The sequence below is a fragment of the Talpa occidentalis genome, unplaced genomic scaffold (assembly GCF_014898055.3).
Source record: "Talpa occidentalis isolate TD23 unplaced genomic scaffold, MPIMG_talOcc4v2.1 talOcc4.1846, whole genome shotgun sequence".
Lineage (NCBI taxonomy): Eukaryota > Metazoa > Chordata > Mammalia > Eulipotyphla > Talpidae > Talpa > Talpa occidentalis.
Window position 1 is genome coordinate 1 of NW_023601903.1, and position 16,131 is coordinate 16,131.

Sequence of the window (16,131 nt, forward strand, 5' to 3'; positions counted from 1 at the left end):
ATTTTAAAATAAATCTTCAGTAGTATTAAAGTCACTTATATTAGAACATAATAATGATAGAGAACTCAGTCTGCTGAAATAATGTTTTCTCTCATTTCATTTCTTTAAAGCCAGCTCAGTTCTTAGAGGGACACTCCTCAGACTGATTCTCCAGGGGCAGTGTGCTGCCATCGTTGAGCATTTGAATATCCTCACATGGAAAAATAATTCTGAAAGCACGTCCTTTAGGAAGTAAATGAACAATGTGAGACTCAACAATTCCTGACATTGTAAATTGAGATTTCATTTATAGCTGCAGTGTGACCGGGATGATACAGATAACAGGGCTTTCGTAGAGCACCGAGAACACAGACAGACAGTGTTTACAAAAGCCCTACAATTCTGCAGGGCTCAGAACTGAAGCCAGAGTGCTCCGCGGTGCTCTCACACTTGGGTCCAGCCCAGAGACGGTTGTCTCTGTTGTCCTGGCTCCTTGCCAAGCACGTAGTAGGCCCTTGTTAATGGGTCAGGGACCCAGTGACAGGTCAAAAGAGAACACCTTTCACGGAAAGAACAGGCTTACGCTTTGGCGCTGCACCTCGCTAGTCGTGTGACCAGGCAGGGTGTCCAGCCTTTTGTAAAATCAGAACATTGTCCCATGAATCCTGTCTCCTAGGGTGGAGCCAGAGTTTGAAACCCAGCGGCAGCTGACTTGGTAATACTTGGGTTGCTGTTCTTTGATTTCTTGCCTCATTTCCTTGCTTTTCATGCTTCCTTTTAGACATCGCCGGCCGGAAGAAGTAATAATAGGGAAGTCTTTTATCTCAGGCTGTCCTTTCTGAGGAACCCAGGGTTGGGTAATATACACGGGTATTTTCTAAATTACTTGGACAAGCACTTGCTAAACAGTGTGGAAATCACCCATTTAGTGTAACTCAAGGAAGTAATAAAGACAGAATGCTAATTAATGTAAAACACTAACCGCAAGACCACATCTTTCCTATCAGAAAGGCAGTCTGAAAATCACTTGAACTGGATTTTTTAAAACTCAAACCCTGTATTTAAATGCACTGATTTAAATCATGTTCATCAGTGGTGTTGAAAATAGAGAAAAGCACATCAGCTAGTGACAGGAAGAAGATAGCGCACGCCCATTGGACGAGGCTCCACGCACCCGCGTCAGGGAAAGGAGGGTGTGGTGAGTGTCCGGGACACAGCCCCTGCGAGGGCTTGACGGCCGTGACCCCCGGGCACCGGCCAGCGTGCTGTTCGCCCTCGCTGGGAACGAACTCTGGGAGTGGCGGGAAATAGTACAAGATGCCTTAGTGCCGGGAGATCCCTTCACGCTTCCCGGCCCGTGACGCTTCAGGTGGGCGCAAGAGAAATAGGAAATGTAGCTGCTGTCATTAATAAGACGCTGCTACCTAGCACGCTCTGTAGGAGGAAAGCGTTTTTCCAGGGCCTGAGGAACGTCCACAAAGTTTCTGATAGACCACACAGGAAAGCAAGTTCCCAAGCCAGAAGCCGTGCAGGGAGCCTCTCATGATGCATTACAGTAGGAAATGACCTTGTGGGATGGGAGGAAGCATTACCACCTCTCACGTTCACAGCGCAAGTGAAAGTGGTGGAACGTTGCTTACGACTTAATTACAAAACCCTCAACTGCTCACACATCATTTCAAAATACTTAAATCAAAGTGGACAGAAAGACATCTGTCTCAGAAGTACATCTCTCGTAGTAGCTGCACATTTTTAATACGCATCTTTGTAATTGGTAGAGCAGTGCAAAGAAAATTCTGTATGATATATGTAGATTTAAACAGCATGATTAACCAGTTCAATCTGCTGGATTTTTCTACAACTTTGGGTCCAACATTTTTAAAATTCACTTTCTTTTCAAGTCATGGGACACTTAAGAAATGGACCTGCGAGCTGCTGAGCCTCCAAGCGACCCTCGAGAAACTCAAGATGGGTCCTTTGCACAGGCCACATTACCTAAGCTGTGCAGTTGACTAGGAATCGTTTAGAAAGAGAACAAGTTTGAAAACCATGTTTGGGAATTAGACTCATGGATCACAGGCGAAAGCAATATGCTTAGAGGTCAATTTGGTAAAGCGGTTTGCGTTAAGACTTGGCAGACTGCACCTACAACAAAAGAGGAAAATTAGTAACCTAAATTGTTGCAGTCACCAAAGAAGGCAAACTAGCACTGCTGAGCTGTCCGTTCAACTAAGCAAGTTAAAAACATTCAGAGCCGAAAGGTAACAGGACACTCACGAGAAGAGGCTCAAGGCAGAAACCGTGTGAAAAGACTCAAGATACGTTAATCTTTGGAAAAATTTTAAAAGTTTCAGGGAGAAGGCACTCCATGAGTAATGCAGGTACGAATCTTAAATGAGTATCATAAAATACTTGGTGCAGTGCATTTTGAAGTTACCTGATGTCACTAATACAAAGAGAAAAATTGCCTGAAGTGAAAGCCCCCGAGGTTTACGTAACTAGGTCAGCTGACTTCGTGTTCTCAACTCCAGGAACAGAGGGATCTGTGAGACATACCAAAAGCAAATAAATTGTCTCGCGTATTTTCTTTGCAGAGGGTTAAAAGAGGAGAGAACACTCATTTGACGAAGCTTGTGAACTCCTGTCCGAGTCATATGGTTTCTCATTTATTTTTTTATAATTATTTTGATTTTAAAAGTAACATTACATTTGCCAAATGGTTTATTGAAACTCTTCCATACTGTGTGTGCAAGTACTGGGGCGTATGTGCACACACTGACAGTGCAGTGTGGAGATGGAGTCTATAAATAACCGTTTCTCTGTTACATGTGGCGTTAAAATTAACTACAGATAGAAATGTCTCCCTAACCTTTATTTGGTAGCACTCTATACAGGTGCCACCCTAGAGAGGAGCTCTTTGAGCCCTCCATACCAGAATTCTTTTGAAAAAATCACTTGGTGCTGTAACAGTGAAGCTCACAGCTGTGACAGAATTCTCTCCGTCTGGAATTTCTAACTCTGGTACGTGAGAGGACAGGCTGCTCTTTGGGGAGACAGACTTTGTCCTTGTGCACTCCTCAGCCTCACTGATCTTGTTGACACGCTTTCCTGAGTTTTAGGCCTGGGAGAGGACTTCGGTTTGCTGAAATATTCTGCCACAGGTATTGTCATCTTATTTCTTCTTATAAACAGCGGTGGCTTGTGCTCAGCTTCTGAAAGAGAAAAAGTCTACATAAGGGCTTGTTTGAGACACTGGATAACCACTGCCATGTTTTGATGGCGAATGTTGGCAAGTGAAATACACGTAGAACTTCCAGAAGAACCTCCTGTCATCGTGTGCACCGCGATGAGAGGAGGCTGGTGTGGCGTTTGTGCTGTCCCGGGGAGGGCGAGCCTTCATGCTCGGCATCGAGCGTGTTTCAGCAGGAACGGCTGGGAGCCGACATAAAGGTGGCGGGCAAGGCCCAGAGGGGAGGGGCCTCCGGGCCTGCTCAGCCCAGGAGAAAGTGGATGACGTGACCACAAGTAAACCGGGCTCATGAGAGTTTTCCCGAGCCCGCCCGGTCCCCAGGCGTGAGGGGAGACGCTGAACACCTGGAGGCAGAGGCGTGTGACCTGGGGATTCCTACGTGAAAACTCACCAAATAGGGTAAAATCTGTTTCGGGCTTACAAGTGAAATATGCACTAAGAGCAACTCGCTGTTGTGGTTTTGTGGCTGCAGCGTGGAGTTGGGTAGACCAGATCTGGAGGGTCAGAATGAGGGAGGGTTTTCTAATTTCTAAATTACACTGATCGTTCCCAGTTTGTACATAGAGCCCCTTTTGGGCTAGGTTAACCACCTGGCACCTTCCAGAGTCTGGAAGGCCCCCCCGGGAACACGATGCAGCTACTAAGTCATTTCTGGCGTGAGGCGAGCTGGAGAGCTGACAAGAATTGTAGACAGACGTGGCCGTCCCCTGGTAGTCACTGGTGCTCGCTTGAAATCAGGAGCTGCCTGACCCACAGGACATCTCATTCAGCCTATTCCTGACCAGAGTAAGACTCCACAGCCCCAATTCCTCTTGGTCTATGTTGTGGGCTGGGGCTGGCTTCGGGTGGGAGCACAAAACTGCCCCATCTATCGTCTGGGGCAGCCCGCTGTGGCCGAGTGCATTCTGCTCTCTTCGCTGGTAAAAATTATTTTCTGGTGAACATTACTTAGCTTGATGACAGGTGAAATGAGGCACCAGAACCCTTAGGTCGTCGCCCTGTGGTGAGGTACAGGTAGGGCCGCTTTGTCACTGAGTTGGCAGCATCAGACCTATGCCTGCTGTCCGGCTGCTTGGCATCCCAGAGTGTCCCTGAGGAGGCATCTGGCCTTAAATGTATGTCAGATTCACCTCTGGGAGATGCTGAGCAGATGATATCCCTGGAAAGCCTCTGGAAATCACTACTGCATGTTCAGTACCTTTGAAACCACAGAGTCTTAGTATCTGGGCCCCTTCGATCTGCATTGGCTTCCTTACACCAGCTCAGTGATTATCACAAATTGTACTTAACCTTTAGGCACGTCCTTGTTCTCTTCAGATCCTTGACTTGACACTCTAGATCATTTGGAGAAAGAGAAAATGAAATTCACAGACTCGTAAGCGTTTTCTGTAGATGGTCATCAGTAAGCTACATGTATATGTACCTTAAACTGTCCCAGTTTTTTTTTTTGTTTTTGTTTTTGTTTTTCTGTGCAGACTGTACTGAAGGCACTTGCCTGTCTGAGTAAAAGTCTAAACAGTCACACATTACTGGAGAGAGACTGGCCCCTAGGTTCCAATTTGATGCAAACAAAGGTGGAGACAGATTACAAAAGAAACCCACCTCTCTTAATGCTTTTAGTGACACGATGGATTCTGCCAACTTTCTCAGTTCAATCCTGACCCAACTTTTCATTTTAAAGCCTGAGGTTTTCTCTCCTAGCTTAAGTACCGTCTTACCACATACACCAGGAAGTTAAATATGAATGTGTATTTTCTTCTCTCATCAAAATTGTGAAGTTTGAGAAACATTTCCGGTGAAATGATTTCCAGTTCCCTTAATAGCTATTTTACCTCTGGCAATCCCCAGGAGCTATCAGAGAAAATTAAGCGAAGCAGTTTATTGTGATCTTGCATTCTACAGAAAAAAAGTGATACGTGGTATATACTTCTTGCAAATATACAATAGCAAGATGATTCTGGTTTCCTTTATTGCTTCCATTTTTACTTAAACTGAAAAATCTACACTTTCTTGGATTTATGGGTGGCACCTCTGGCTTTGTACTGAGACGGGAACTTAACTCAAAAAGCAGCAAGACACAGCCCCCATCAGACACCCAGAAGGGTGGGACGCGGCGTCTCGTACGCGGTGTCTCGTACGCGGTCGTGAGGTGGCAGAAAAGGAACACACGCCGTCCCTCCCTGAACGGGAGGCGGGCACCTCGGCATGTGGCCGTTTGGAAAGATGACGGACGAGGACTCAGAGCCCGAGGGCCGGGCGTCCTCCGGGGACTGGCGTGTCCACGTACCTGGCCGGTTGGTGTCCTTCCTTGCATCTGCTTGGCACTTTTGACTTTGCTGGTGAATTGGGGGTGATTTCCCTGGGAGTGGTTTCCCAGGCCCTGCCCCGGTTCTGCTGAGGGGTTCTTCCTTTGGCAGCCGCGCTTCAGCACATTGATCTCAGCCAGCTCGGTGTGAATCAGAGCTGAGACCCACTCTTTTTCTGATTAAAGAAAGGGAAGGCACAAAGGTTGTGTTTACCGTGTCACTTAGGAACACGGGCTTTGTTCTCTGCAGCGCTCGGTATGTGAGGCTGCACTTCTGGGCGCACGCGTGAGTGAGTCAGGGTTGCTGCAGAAAATCGTTCGGAGCCTCCCAGTCCTGCTGACCTGTGATACTGGAGGGGCCCGAGGCGGGAGCTCTCCGAGCTACTGACCCCCTGCGGCAGTGGGCTAGTTTCCAACAACAAGTGCAAAACCCAGTCTGACAGGATTACTGCCCGTTGGAGAAGTAGAAGGATGTTATTCCAAACAGGCACCGTGCACTCTCGCTGAAATGCAGGGTAGTAGTTAAGCAGAGTTACCAGCACGTCTAGAAAGATACACACCAAAGTATTCATGTTTTGAATGGAAATGATGTCTGTGATGATTCTCTTGAGTATTGTTCCTCTGTTTTTTGCTGGCTGCTTTGATTTCTTCCCCCCAACTAGAAGCCCTTATAACGTATGCAAGTTTTTTTTTAAAAGTTTCAGTCTTAAAAGAAAAAAGAGAATAAAGATTCCTTAGCCCCAACCCCTTACACGAGGGGACACAGGGGATTCAGCATCTGAAAATGAATCAGCATAATTTACCACATCAACAAAGAGAAAGTTAAAAGCCATCTGACCAAGTATAGACGCTGAAGGCATCCATATAGAGAAGGCATTTGATAAGGTTCAGCATCCATTTATTATGAAAACCCTTGAAAAGCGGAGGGTAAGCAAAACATTATAAAAGCCATCCACGACAAATCCACAGCGAACTTCATTCTCAGTGGTGAAAAACTGAAAGCTTTTCCACTAATCTGGGGTGAGACAAGGTCGCCCACTCTCACCACTACTGCTCAGTGTAGCGCGGGAAGCCTGCCAGCTAGACCCAGGCGAGGGAAGGGCAGAAGCGGAATCCAGACGGGGATAGGAGTCAAGCCACCCTTATCTTCCAGTGCCGTGACAATATACACCGCCCCGAAGACTCCACTGGAAAATAAACTCCAACAGCGCAATAAAATAGCAGGTCACAGAATCACTAAGAATGAGCTACAAGAGGACAAAATTAGGAAAATGACTCCGTTTACAGTCACACCAACCACAGAAATTAAATCCCTAGGAGTAAGCAAAGGAGCTGAAGGACCTGCACAGAGAAAACTAAGGCATTGTTAGAAATAGACACGAACAGAACTATATGCCCTGCTCGGGCTTGGCCGCAGTGAACGCAGAGAATAGCGTCCCACCCAAAATAGCTTCGAGGTCGGTGCCGTCCCGTCAAAATCTACGTGACATTCTTCAGCGAAATAGAGCAAACATTCCTGGAAATAGATACGCCACAAAAGCAGCCCTGATTTTAAAACAGGAAAAATGGCAGTGTGAACTTTTCAGACCTCAACATATACTATCAAACTGTACTTAAACAGCCTGGTAATGGACAGAAACAGACTCAGCCCAGTGGGACAGAATCAAGACCCCAGAACTAAACCCACGGCTGCAGGCTGGCTAGCCCGTGACAGAGGAGCCAGGAGCACACGCTGGAGCCAGGAGAGCCGCGTCAGGACCCTGTGGGGAAGCCGGACAGCCGCGTGCCCCGCCAGGAAGGCAGCCAGAACAGATACACCTGCGTGTGAGACCCGGACATCTCTCCCTTTCCTGCCAAAGAGTCGTGAATTCAGGGCGTCAAGCACTGTCCCCCAAGTGCTCCCTGTTATGTAAAGCCACAGTGTGCCCCCCTCGACACGTGGTCCCTAACCCTCCCAGCGCCCCGCACCAGCAGGCCTCCCCTGGGAGCTCAGCATGCTCAGGCCCCACCTCCTGATGAAGACTGGGCCGAAGACGGCCCTCTGCTGGGGGGGCTGTTCCACTGGGGCTGCGTATGTTTCCATGGAACAGCAGGAAGGGCGCCGAGGACGCTGAGACTCGCCTGGGGTGATGTTTTGGTGGGGAATTAAGAGAACTAAAAAGCCCTGCCCGGGACGGGGCTGCGCTCCCGGCGCTCTGCACCAGGGGGCGCCCCTGGCCCGTGTGTGGGAGACACGCGGCCAGCCCTGGCCGGGGCTCAGCTGCCCCACAGCTCGGGCTGTTGGAGATGCAGGATGCGGTGGCCGCGCTGACGCCAGGAAGTCGGTGACAGCAGCATCTTTGCAAATCCAAGAACTAGTTTGTGACGGTAGCCCGAGCTCACGCTTAGCAAGGCTGCCTTTAATCTCACCTTTTGAGCTTGCGTGGAGCAGCCACTGTAGAACGTCTGCCAGAGAATCCGTGTTTAAAATGTCGCAGAGCTTCGCCAGTATCTGACAGAGAGCAGAGAGTTAGGAGAGCAGTAGACCGGCGCCCGCGGGCCCAGCACCTTCTCGCTGTCCCCTCACCGAACGCGACACCCAGTTCTGCCCTCTGTGATGGTAGCCAGGAAGCCAGATCTCAAACAGCGAAATCTGTGCCCGTGTTACATCACTGCCTCCAGGACACTGTGTCCAGGAGGAGAGTGATTAAAATCAGTGGTTTGCTCCTGATTCCACAACGGACCTGTGGCCACGGAACAGGCAGGAAACGAACCCCCACGCCCCTCAGCCTCTCAGCCTCGCGCCTCTAAGGCTTTCTCAGCGTGCCGTCACCGGCCAGCCGCTCCGTAGGGGGCATGTGCTCATCCTTTTGGAGAAAGCACGAAGAGTGTGTCCCCGGGACAGCCCCGTTCTCCTTTGAGTTTTGTTCCAGAAGGTGGCGCATAGATTGGCAGGTGAGTGTCAGCTGTTGAAACTTGATTTCAGGATTTGCGAGCACAGGGCTGGGGTCCCCTGTTCTTGTGATTTTTTTAGGTCAGCTTCTTCTAGGGTCTCGCCTGATTTCTGGCTGACTCCGGCGAGGTTTGTCTGCTCGGGCAGCTGTGAGCCCCGACTACCCCCGTCACTGCTGGGTCTCGGCTCCCCTTTGCGTGCACACCTTAGTGTTGGGCTGCGGCCTGCAGCCCCACGCACGTTGGTGGGACTCGCGCTCTGCATGTATCTGCCTCATCTGCTATCTTATCTTGCGATTTCCGGTCCCCAGTGTCCCCAAACTCCAGACTCTCCGCTGCCTTCGGAAGCTGCCACGTCTGCCCGAGGTCCGCTCCGTGTGGCCCGAAGCAAGACGCCGTCTGACAGCTGCGCCCAGCGGTGGCTGAGGCCTGGTCATCGGCTGACGCTGTGCAGTCCCACCTTGACCTTGGTAGCACTTCTCTAGTCTACATTTGATAACCCCTAAATAATTCCTAGCACCTAGCAGTGCCTGAGCACTGGCGATAAAGCAGTAAGCAGGCAGACATCATGACAGTGTATAAAGTAATGTTAGCACAAGTGGGTGGGAGATAGATAGTAATGCAGCAAACAGGAACACGCAGAAATGGCCGGAAATCCCCGCTGTGAGGGCGTGGAGGCCGGGGCGCTGGGCAAGGGCCCGTGTGTGACCTCTAAGCTGAGACTTGAATGAGAAGGGAGCCCTGGGGACCAAGGACAGGGTTCTTCCGAGGGACGCCCGGAGGCGGCAAAGAGCGACTGGCAGACTGGCGGTGGCGCCGCGGGGTGCTGGCGGCCGGCCCCAGAGCCCATGCAGCCTGGCATCTCCGGCAGCACCGCCGGCCATGCCAGAGGCTCGCCCTCCTCCTCGCCTCTGTCCCCTCCCAAACTCTGCCTCTCAGCCACCGCCACCATCACGTTCTGCTCTCACATTTAGTAACTACCCTCCCGTCACGCTCCGCGGCCTGTCATTCCTACCACAGGCTGCTGGGTGCTGTGAGTGGCTAATCCCACTGCCACGGCTGCCTTACCCCTGCTCCAGTTACTGTTAAAATATGTTGACGCTTAATTGTCGTGGGTCTTAGGGTGAAATAACCATGGAGCAGCAGCTGATGGGTTTGTTCTTGATTATATGGGATTCGCAGGAACAGTTGTGGCTGGAGAGAACCTCCCTTGAGTCTGAAATGACATCTTACTGTCGATTTATCTAAGTGTATAACCTTAAGCACAGAAGGTTTGAGGACAGCCTTCCACAGATGGAGGGGGCGGTCACTGGAGGAATCCTGCCTTCAGATACTTGGAGGAGATGTGTGGGCGACGGCGGGAGCGAGGGGCAGGTGCCGGCTTTAGGAAGATGATCGAGACGGAAGAGAGTGGGGCTGAGGTTCTCAGGCGAGCACCGAGCTCTTGAGTCGGTCTGAGCCAGGGCTGCGCTTGGGTAAGAGGACCGGGGTTCCGGGAAGAAGTAAACGGGAAGTGAGAATAGGCAAAGGTTTGGATCTCAACTTCCTGCTATTCACTCGGCCGGGGGATCAGCACCCCCTTCAGGGTGCCGGCGCGGTCATGGTTATGTGTGGGTGCTGCTCCCCAGGCAGAGCCAAGCAGACCTGCCCTTACTTTGATTTCTTGGTGCAGGTAGTTGGGGATGTGCACGCAGTCCTCGGCCGCGGCCCTGGCGGCCCTGGCGGCCCTGGCGTCCGGAGCCTCCGAGCCGCAGGAGGCAGTCGTGGAGCTGGCCCGGGGAGGCGACTCGGCAGTCCCGACCTTCATTTCTTCCTAAGTCCAAGGTAAATGCAATCGGTAAGCATGTGCAGGCACTTACAATCCCCGGGAAAATTAAATATAAAATGAATGAGAATTTGTGCAGCTGAATGAGAGACGCACGTAGGAGTGAAGAGGTTAACTTTAATCCTCCCTTGAAATCTGCTTATCGGATATTTGCATTTGGAGACAAAACACAGTCATCTGTCATTTCCTTTGGGCAAATCAACCTAAACCCTTAGTTAGTATCAAGATTTAATATTTATATTGATGCGCTAGTGGGCAACCAGCTCACGACACCCGAGACTTTCTGTTGCGGGGGGCAGATGCGTGTGTCAGGTGAGGGCCGCGGCCGCTTTGCTCTGCTGAGTGGCAGCTGAGCAGGAGAGCCGGAGAGGTGGCTCGTCGGAAGAAGGAAAGAAAGGCTGCTCTCTCGCTCTGGGAGGTAAGTCACTGTCGCAATCAAAAAGGAAAAGACTGTAGGAGCTTTGGGTCCAAGAAGAGTGACAGGAGCCTTCGGGCTGGCTGCCGCTGGCGGGAAGCCTTGTCCCTCGGCAGTGAGCAGGCGTGAAGGCAGGGCCTGGTGTGTCAGAGGCCTGGGGCCGTGCTGGTCGGGGTGAGCATGGTGCGAGGGGGTGGGGGCCGGGGGCCTCTTGTGAGGAATGCCGGGGGCCTGATAGGCGGGGTCCTGCCTTGATTTCTGCGGGGGTTTCCCAGGTGTATGCACGCCACAGCACGTCCACTACATATCAGTAAAGCTTTGCAGGACATCGTGACACACGGGGAAGGTGAAGTTCAAGAAAAGGAGAGGAAATAATATCAAACTAGATAGGTAGCTGTGAGAAGTGGTTTTTACCTTATTAATCACTAAGGGATTTTCACTGGAAGTTCGGAAGCACTCCTGGATCTTCCTCCAGGGCTCTGAAATGATAGGTGGACAAGCATCTTTAGACCAAACTGAAAAAAAATCCTGTCATGACAGATACTGATACAGTAGTTTCTGAGCTAGGCGAGAGTGTGTCTGCAGTCAGCAAGGCCGGCTCAGGGATCTGCTGATGAACATTAGAAGCTGGCAGGTGGATCCGAGTTACGTAGTAAAGGGTTATAATAAGGCATGTGCGTCTCAGTGTGTCCACATACACACACCCAGCTGATGTGTTCGGCAGGGCACGGAGAAGGCGCCGTGAGCCGTGAACGTCCACTGCGCGTGGGTGGGGAAGGAGGGGCTCTTGAGAGGGAGAGCGGCGGGCGAGCGTGCGGCCTGACGGTGGGGTCACGCAGCGAGGCGTCCTTGGGAGGTGCGCATCTCTCATCATGCCAGGGGACGTTCTGTGCCCAGAGCTGTTCGCTGTCGAGGGTGAGCGTGAGAGCCGGGTGAGGCCTGCCGTCCAGACGGCCTCCCTCTGTCCTCGCCCCGTGCCTGTTGCCATGTGTGCTTTTTAAAAGGACTGTGGTGGTGAAGGTGGGCGACAGAGAATGTGGGGGAGACCTCGTGGAATGATCACGCGGTTAGTGTAGGTAACACCCGTCCCGCACCTCGTACACGCGTCGTTGTCATGAGACCTTTTAAGATCTGCTTTCTTAGCAGCTCCACGTGTACATCCCAGCATTGCTCACTGCAGTCATCAGACTCTGTGTGTGATGAAATCTTTTTCATTTCAATTCTGTCAAAATAATCACTCTAGGTGCTTTCTGAAGACCAGGCACTGTGCTGGGATCGGGCGACGCCCAGAATAGCCAGACCACGGCAGACTCGGCTCTGGCCACCAGGGCTGGCCGTGGCGGGCACAATGGCCATCACGGTATGACGTGCCCCCCTCAGGGACGTGTCCCCCCGCTTCTCTCTGAAGTGGGTGCCTTATCACTGTGGCCTAAGCGTTCCTGTCTCTCAGCTGCTTTTGCGGGCACGAGAGACCACACCAGATGTCTTGGGCCCGATGAAGAAGAAGAAGAATATTTATTAACATTACGGAGCTGCTGACTAACGATTAGTTGAGTGGAATTTGTTTCTAAAGGGTAACCTATTTCACAGTGAGCACATGTCACCGGCACTTCAGTCACGGCTCCACAGCTCTTCCCCCTGGCGGCCGGCCGGGGACCTCGGGACGGCGTCGTCAGTGGGAAAGACTCACCAGAATGAGGCCGCAGAGGCACATTGCTGCCCCGCGGGGTGGGGGGCCCCTTTGGGTGGCGCTGCCTGGGGCTGCGGAGCTGGGGGGGCTGCACTTGGCGAGTGGGGTGTCCCTCTTCTCCAAGTGGCTGAACTGGCCGGCCCCCCACAGCGCTCTGAGTGCGTCATCCTCGTCGTCGTTCACGGTGCAGATCGGGATGTTATTCAGACCTGCGCGGACACGGGCGATGTGAGGACCAAGCAGATGGGTTTGGGGCAGAATCTTTTTGTTTGAATGATCGGGAACTTCCCTGCCAAAGATTGTTAAATGTACCTAAGTCGTCAGACTTGCTGCTGTAGCCGCCGGTGCCCAGCGGAGGAAGCCAGGGCCTGCTTCCTGGACTCTGCCCTCTGCTCCCCGGGAGAAGCAGGCCACACCCCGCATGGGCAGAGCTGCCGCGACCCCAGCTCCACACCCATGGGGGAAGCCAAGAGGCAGCCTGCTCACCCTCAGAATACCAGATGGGGATTTTTTGAAGATTGATTTGTTTATGCACACAAGAGCTGGGGCGCAGGCCAGAGGTGTGGGGTGAGAGGACTCACCAGAGACAGGGTGGGGAGCAGAACAGGCAGACTGACCGAAATACACTGCTGAGGGGAGCAGCAGGGAGACAGGAAAGGTCTGTTGCGCCCTGTGGGTCGCTCCCTGGCCGGGGAGTAGACTCAGGATGCCGTGGTGACAGCCTGAGACTGACCCCCAGGCCACCAGGGGGCCCAGACGGGGATTATAAAATCGTTCAGAAGCTGTCAGTGGAATAGGACGACAGGAGGACATGTCCTGGCTTTCTTGCCTCCTGGGAGAAGGCGAGGCGCTGCTGACTAGGAACGGGAGACACTGAGGCCAGGGGAGCGCCGGCCTGGAGGAACTGCCTTCCTCAGGTCAGAGCCTCTGGTTCTTCACTCAAGGCAACAGCTGTGTTTGTGCTTTTGGCCCAAATGCTGACTTCTAAGCAGTTCCTCTCGTCAGGGTCAGTGCGCCCGTGTCAGAATGGCTGCTTGGCACAGCTGCCCTACCTCAGCTGCCAGAGCTCGTAGGTGACTGCTGGTTTCCCAGGAAGCTTCTGGAAAGTGTTCATTTGCCTATTCTTCAAACCCTCCCTCTGACATTGGCCCAACCCTCTGTCTCGGACGAGCTGAGGAGGGTCCCGCTGGCAGCGCTGTCTGTCCCTCGGCTCCTTCGCTGTCTGGCCACGAGGGGCACGTCCCCGCGCCTGTGCGCACACGGGCCGCCCACGCCCAGAGGGGCCACGCGCAGGCGGGACTATTCTGTGCTGGCCCGTGGCTGCCCTGAAACAGTTTGCTGAGCGACTGCGTAACAGGCAGACGCAGCTGGCCCTGCCTTCTGCCGTCTGCGACGGCCTCCCAGCTCCTCCTCGCAGCCGGGCTGATGGAGTGAGCCGCTTGCTGGCCCCCGCGCTGCTCGCTGGCTCGGGAGAGCACGAATGTCTACTGTTCACGTCAAACTGCGTCGTGCCCGGAGTAGTTTAACCCCCCCACACACAGGACGGTGCCCCGCACACCCCTCCTCGGGCCACTGCAGAGAGTGGTGAGAAAACTCACCGTCCTCCCTTTGGGGCTCACAGGGCGGGAGTGTATTTGGTGCCTGTCGTCGTCTTAAAAGCCAGCCTTGGTCAGAAGCCGCAGCGGTCACGGTCAGGGTGCTGTGGGGCACTCACCCCACCGGGGTCGCCCTCAGGACGCAGCTTCATCCCAGACCCCTGCCTCCAGAGCAATGGCCCTTCCTGCCCCGCAGGCCCCCGGAGTCTCGCACCCTGGGAGTGGCTGGGGGCGCCTCTGTGTGCAGCTCTGAAGCGCTGGCCACTCTGGGCTGCCCTGAGGCATCCGGGACCTGCACCGTGAGGCCTCTGCCCAGCCCTGCTCTCCCAGCCCCGCGTGGCTGCCCAGTGGTCAGCGCCCGCCTCCGGAGGCTGAGACCACCAGAGCCACCAAGCAGCCAAGTGAGAAGAAGAAAGACCCATTCTGGGCCCTGCCTCACGTACCTTTAATGTGGCAGACCCTCCTGGGGTGAGGGGTGTGCCGGACCAGGAAGTAGCCCCCATTTCCAGCCATCCGCCTCTGCCCTCCGGCGGCGCGGGCCTGGGGGTGAGGCCGGTGCTCCTGGAGGCTGCTGCCCTGCTCCCGCTGCCGCGGTGACCGGTCCTGCCCTCCTCCTCCTCACCCGCACGCCCAGACGCTCTCAGGCCCTGAAACCGCAGAGCGCCAGTTAGCGCGAGGCCAGCGTTTCTCGCGGGGCGCCCATGGGTGGTTGGCGGGTGATGTGGGTCCTTCAGCAGCACTCGCCAGACCCTGCAGTGTGACGGGCCTGCGCCCTCGAGGTGCTGTCCTGCCTCTCCCAGGAATTCACAGTCGTGTGGTAAAGGGCATTCCTGACCTGGGCCTAGGACAGTTCCCGAGACTTCCCCGACGGCGGCACACAAGGTTGGAAACTCAGGAAGGGCGTCTGGCCTTCGTCCTCGTGGCCGCCCTGAGATGTGCAGATTCTATTTGTAACTTTCCAGTTTCTCTGGTCAGAATTCGCAGTGTCAAAAAACATTTCTGTTCTAGAACCTGACCTCAAAATTTTTCTGGGGCAGATATTTTCAGTCAGTTCACTGACTGTCTTTTAAGCCAGAGCCCTCTGTGTCCCATGGCCTGTGTTCAGTGACTCGCCTGGAAACCGTGGAGACTGCGCGGCAGAGAAGGCCCAGCCCCCGGTGCAGAGGGCTCTCCCCCCTCCCCGGGCTCCGGAGAGGACAGGCCTGTCAGGGCGCAGCTGCAGGGGCTGTGACCCTGCGATGGAAAGGCTGCTGTTTCCGTGGTGGATGTTGAGCTTTTCTGCATCTTCAAGTCGCCGGGCCTAGACTGACCCCCGGCTCCTCCCTTGCCTGTCTGGAGGAGACTCCCCAAGGCGCTCTCACCTTCCTCCCGCCTGCCCGTCTCCTTCCCTCCACGGAGCGTGTTACTCCCTGACAAGAGTTTGCGTGTCTGTGTATTTTCTGCCCCCGCCAGCAGGCAGCAATGGGCAGGAATGATCTGACCCGGCTTCCCACCTCTGTGTTCCCGGCACCCGGCACATTGTCTGTGCAACAGCTACTTAACGTGAAGGTCAGTGTTTTGCACAGAAGATGACTTTACCCCACACGTGTAGGGTTTTTATTTGTATGATCTCTTCCAAACTAAGCCAAAATACTGTCTTTTCCCTCAAAGCAGACCTGTTTGGCTTTTATGTCTTGAAAAGATGAAAGTGTGAGGTATGTTATCTGAACTTCAATTTTGTGAAAATTATCTTTTTGGTGAATTTACTTTATACCTGAGGACAGTTTCGAGAGGTGACGTGGTTGGCAGGAACTCAAGGCTGTCGACGCCTTCCAGGCCTCAGCACAGGCCTACGCCCCGGGTCCCCGAGCTCTGTCAGTCTTCCCGCCCAAGCTGGGATTTCCGACTGGCAGAGACAGCCTGCCGACTGCCGTATACCAGATAGCTCTGCCCCAGTTTCTCCTGCTCCCGCTCCAAGGAGACTTTGCGGCTCCCTGTTGTAGGTACTGCATAGCTTAGCAACACAGAAACATTCCTTTGGGAAACCTGAGTTCCAGAACCTTCCACCAGCCAATCCTTTCAGAGCTCTACCCTCAGCTGACGGGACTGGTCAGATAGTAGAGCTGAGTCACGTGCACGAGAACGAGAAAAAGGACGAGGAA

General features: G+C 53.3%; 1 protein-coding gene across 1 annotated transcript; it reads right to left on the reverse strand.

Annotated features, from left to right (window-relative positions):
- Nucleotides 1–3,152: 3,152 nt before the first annotated feature.
- On the reverse strand, nt 3,153–16,060 carry LOC119250930 (uncharacterized protein C4orf17 homolog). The gene is given in 10 exon segments (XM_054697777.1): nt 3,153–3,191; nt 4,520–4,563; nt 5,517–5,710; nt 7,944–8,025; nt 10,120–10,278; nt 11,120–11,184; nt 12,396–12,440; nt 12,443–12,604; nt 14,434–14,637; nt 15,744–16,060. Coding segments are annotated over 8 exon segments (798 nt in total). The 5' UTR covers nt 14,504–14,637; nt 15,744–16,060; the 3' UTR covers nt 3,153–3,191; nt 4,520–4,542.
- Nucleotides 16,061–16,131: the final 71 nt, after the last annotated feature.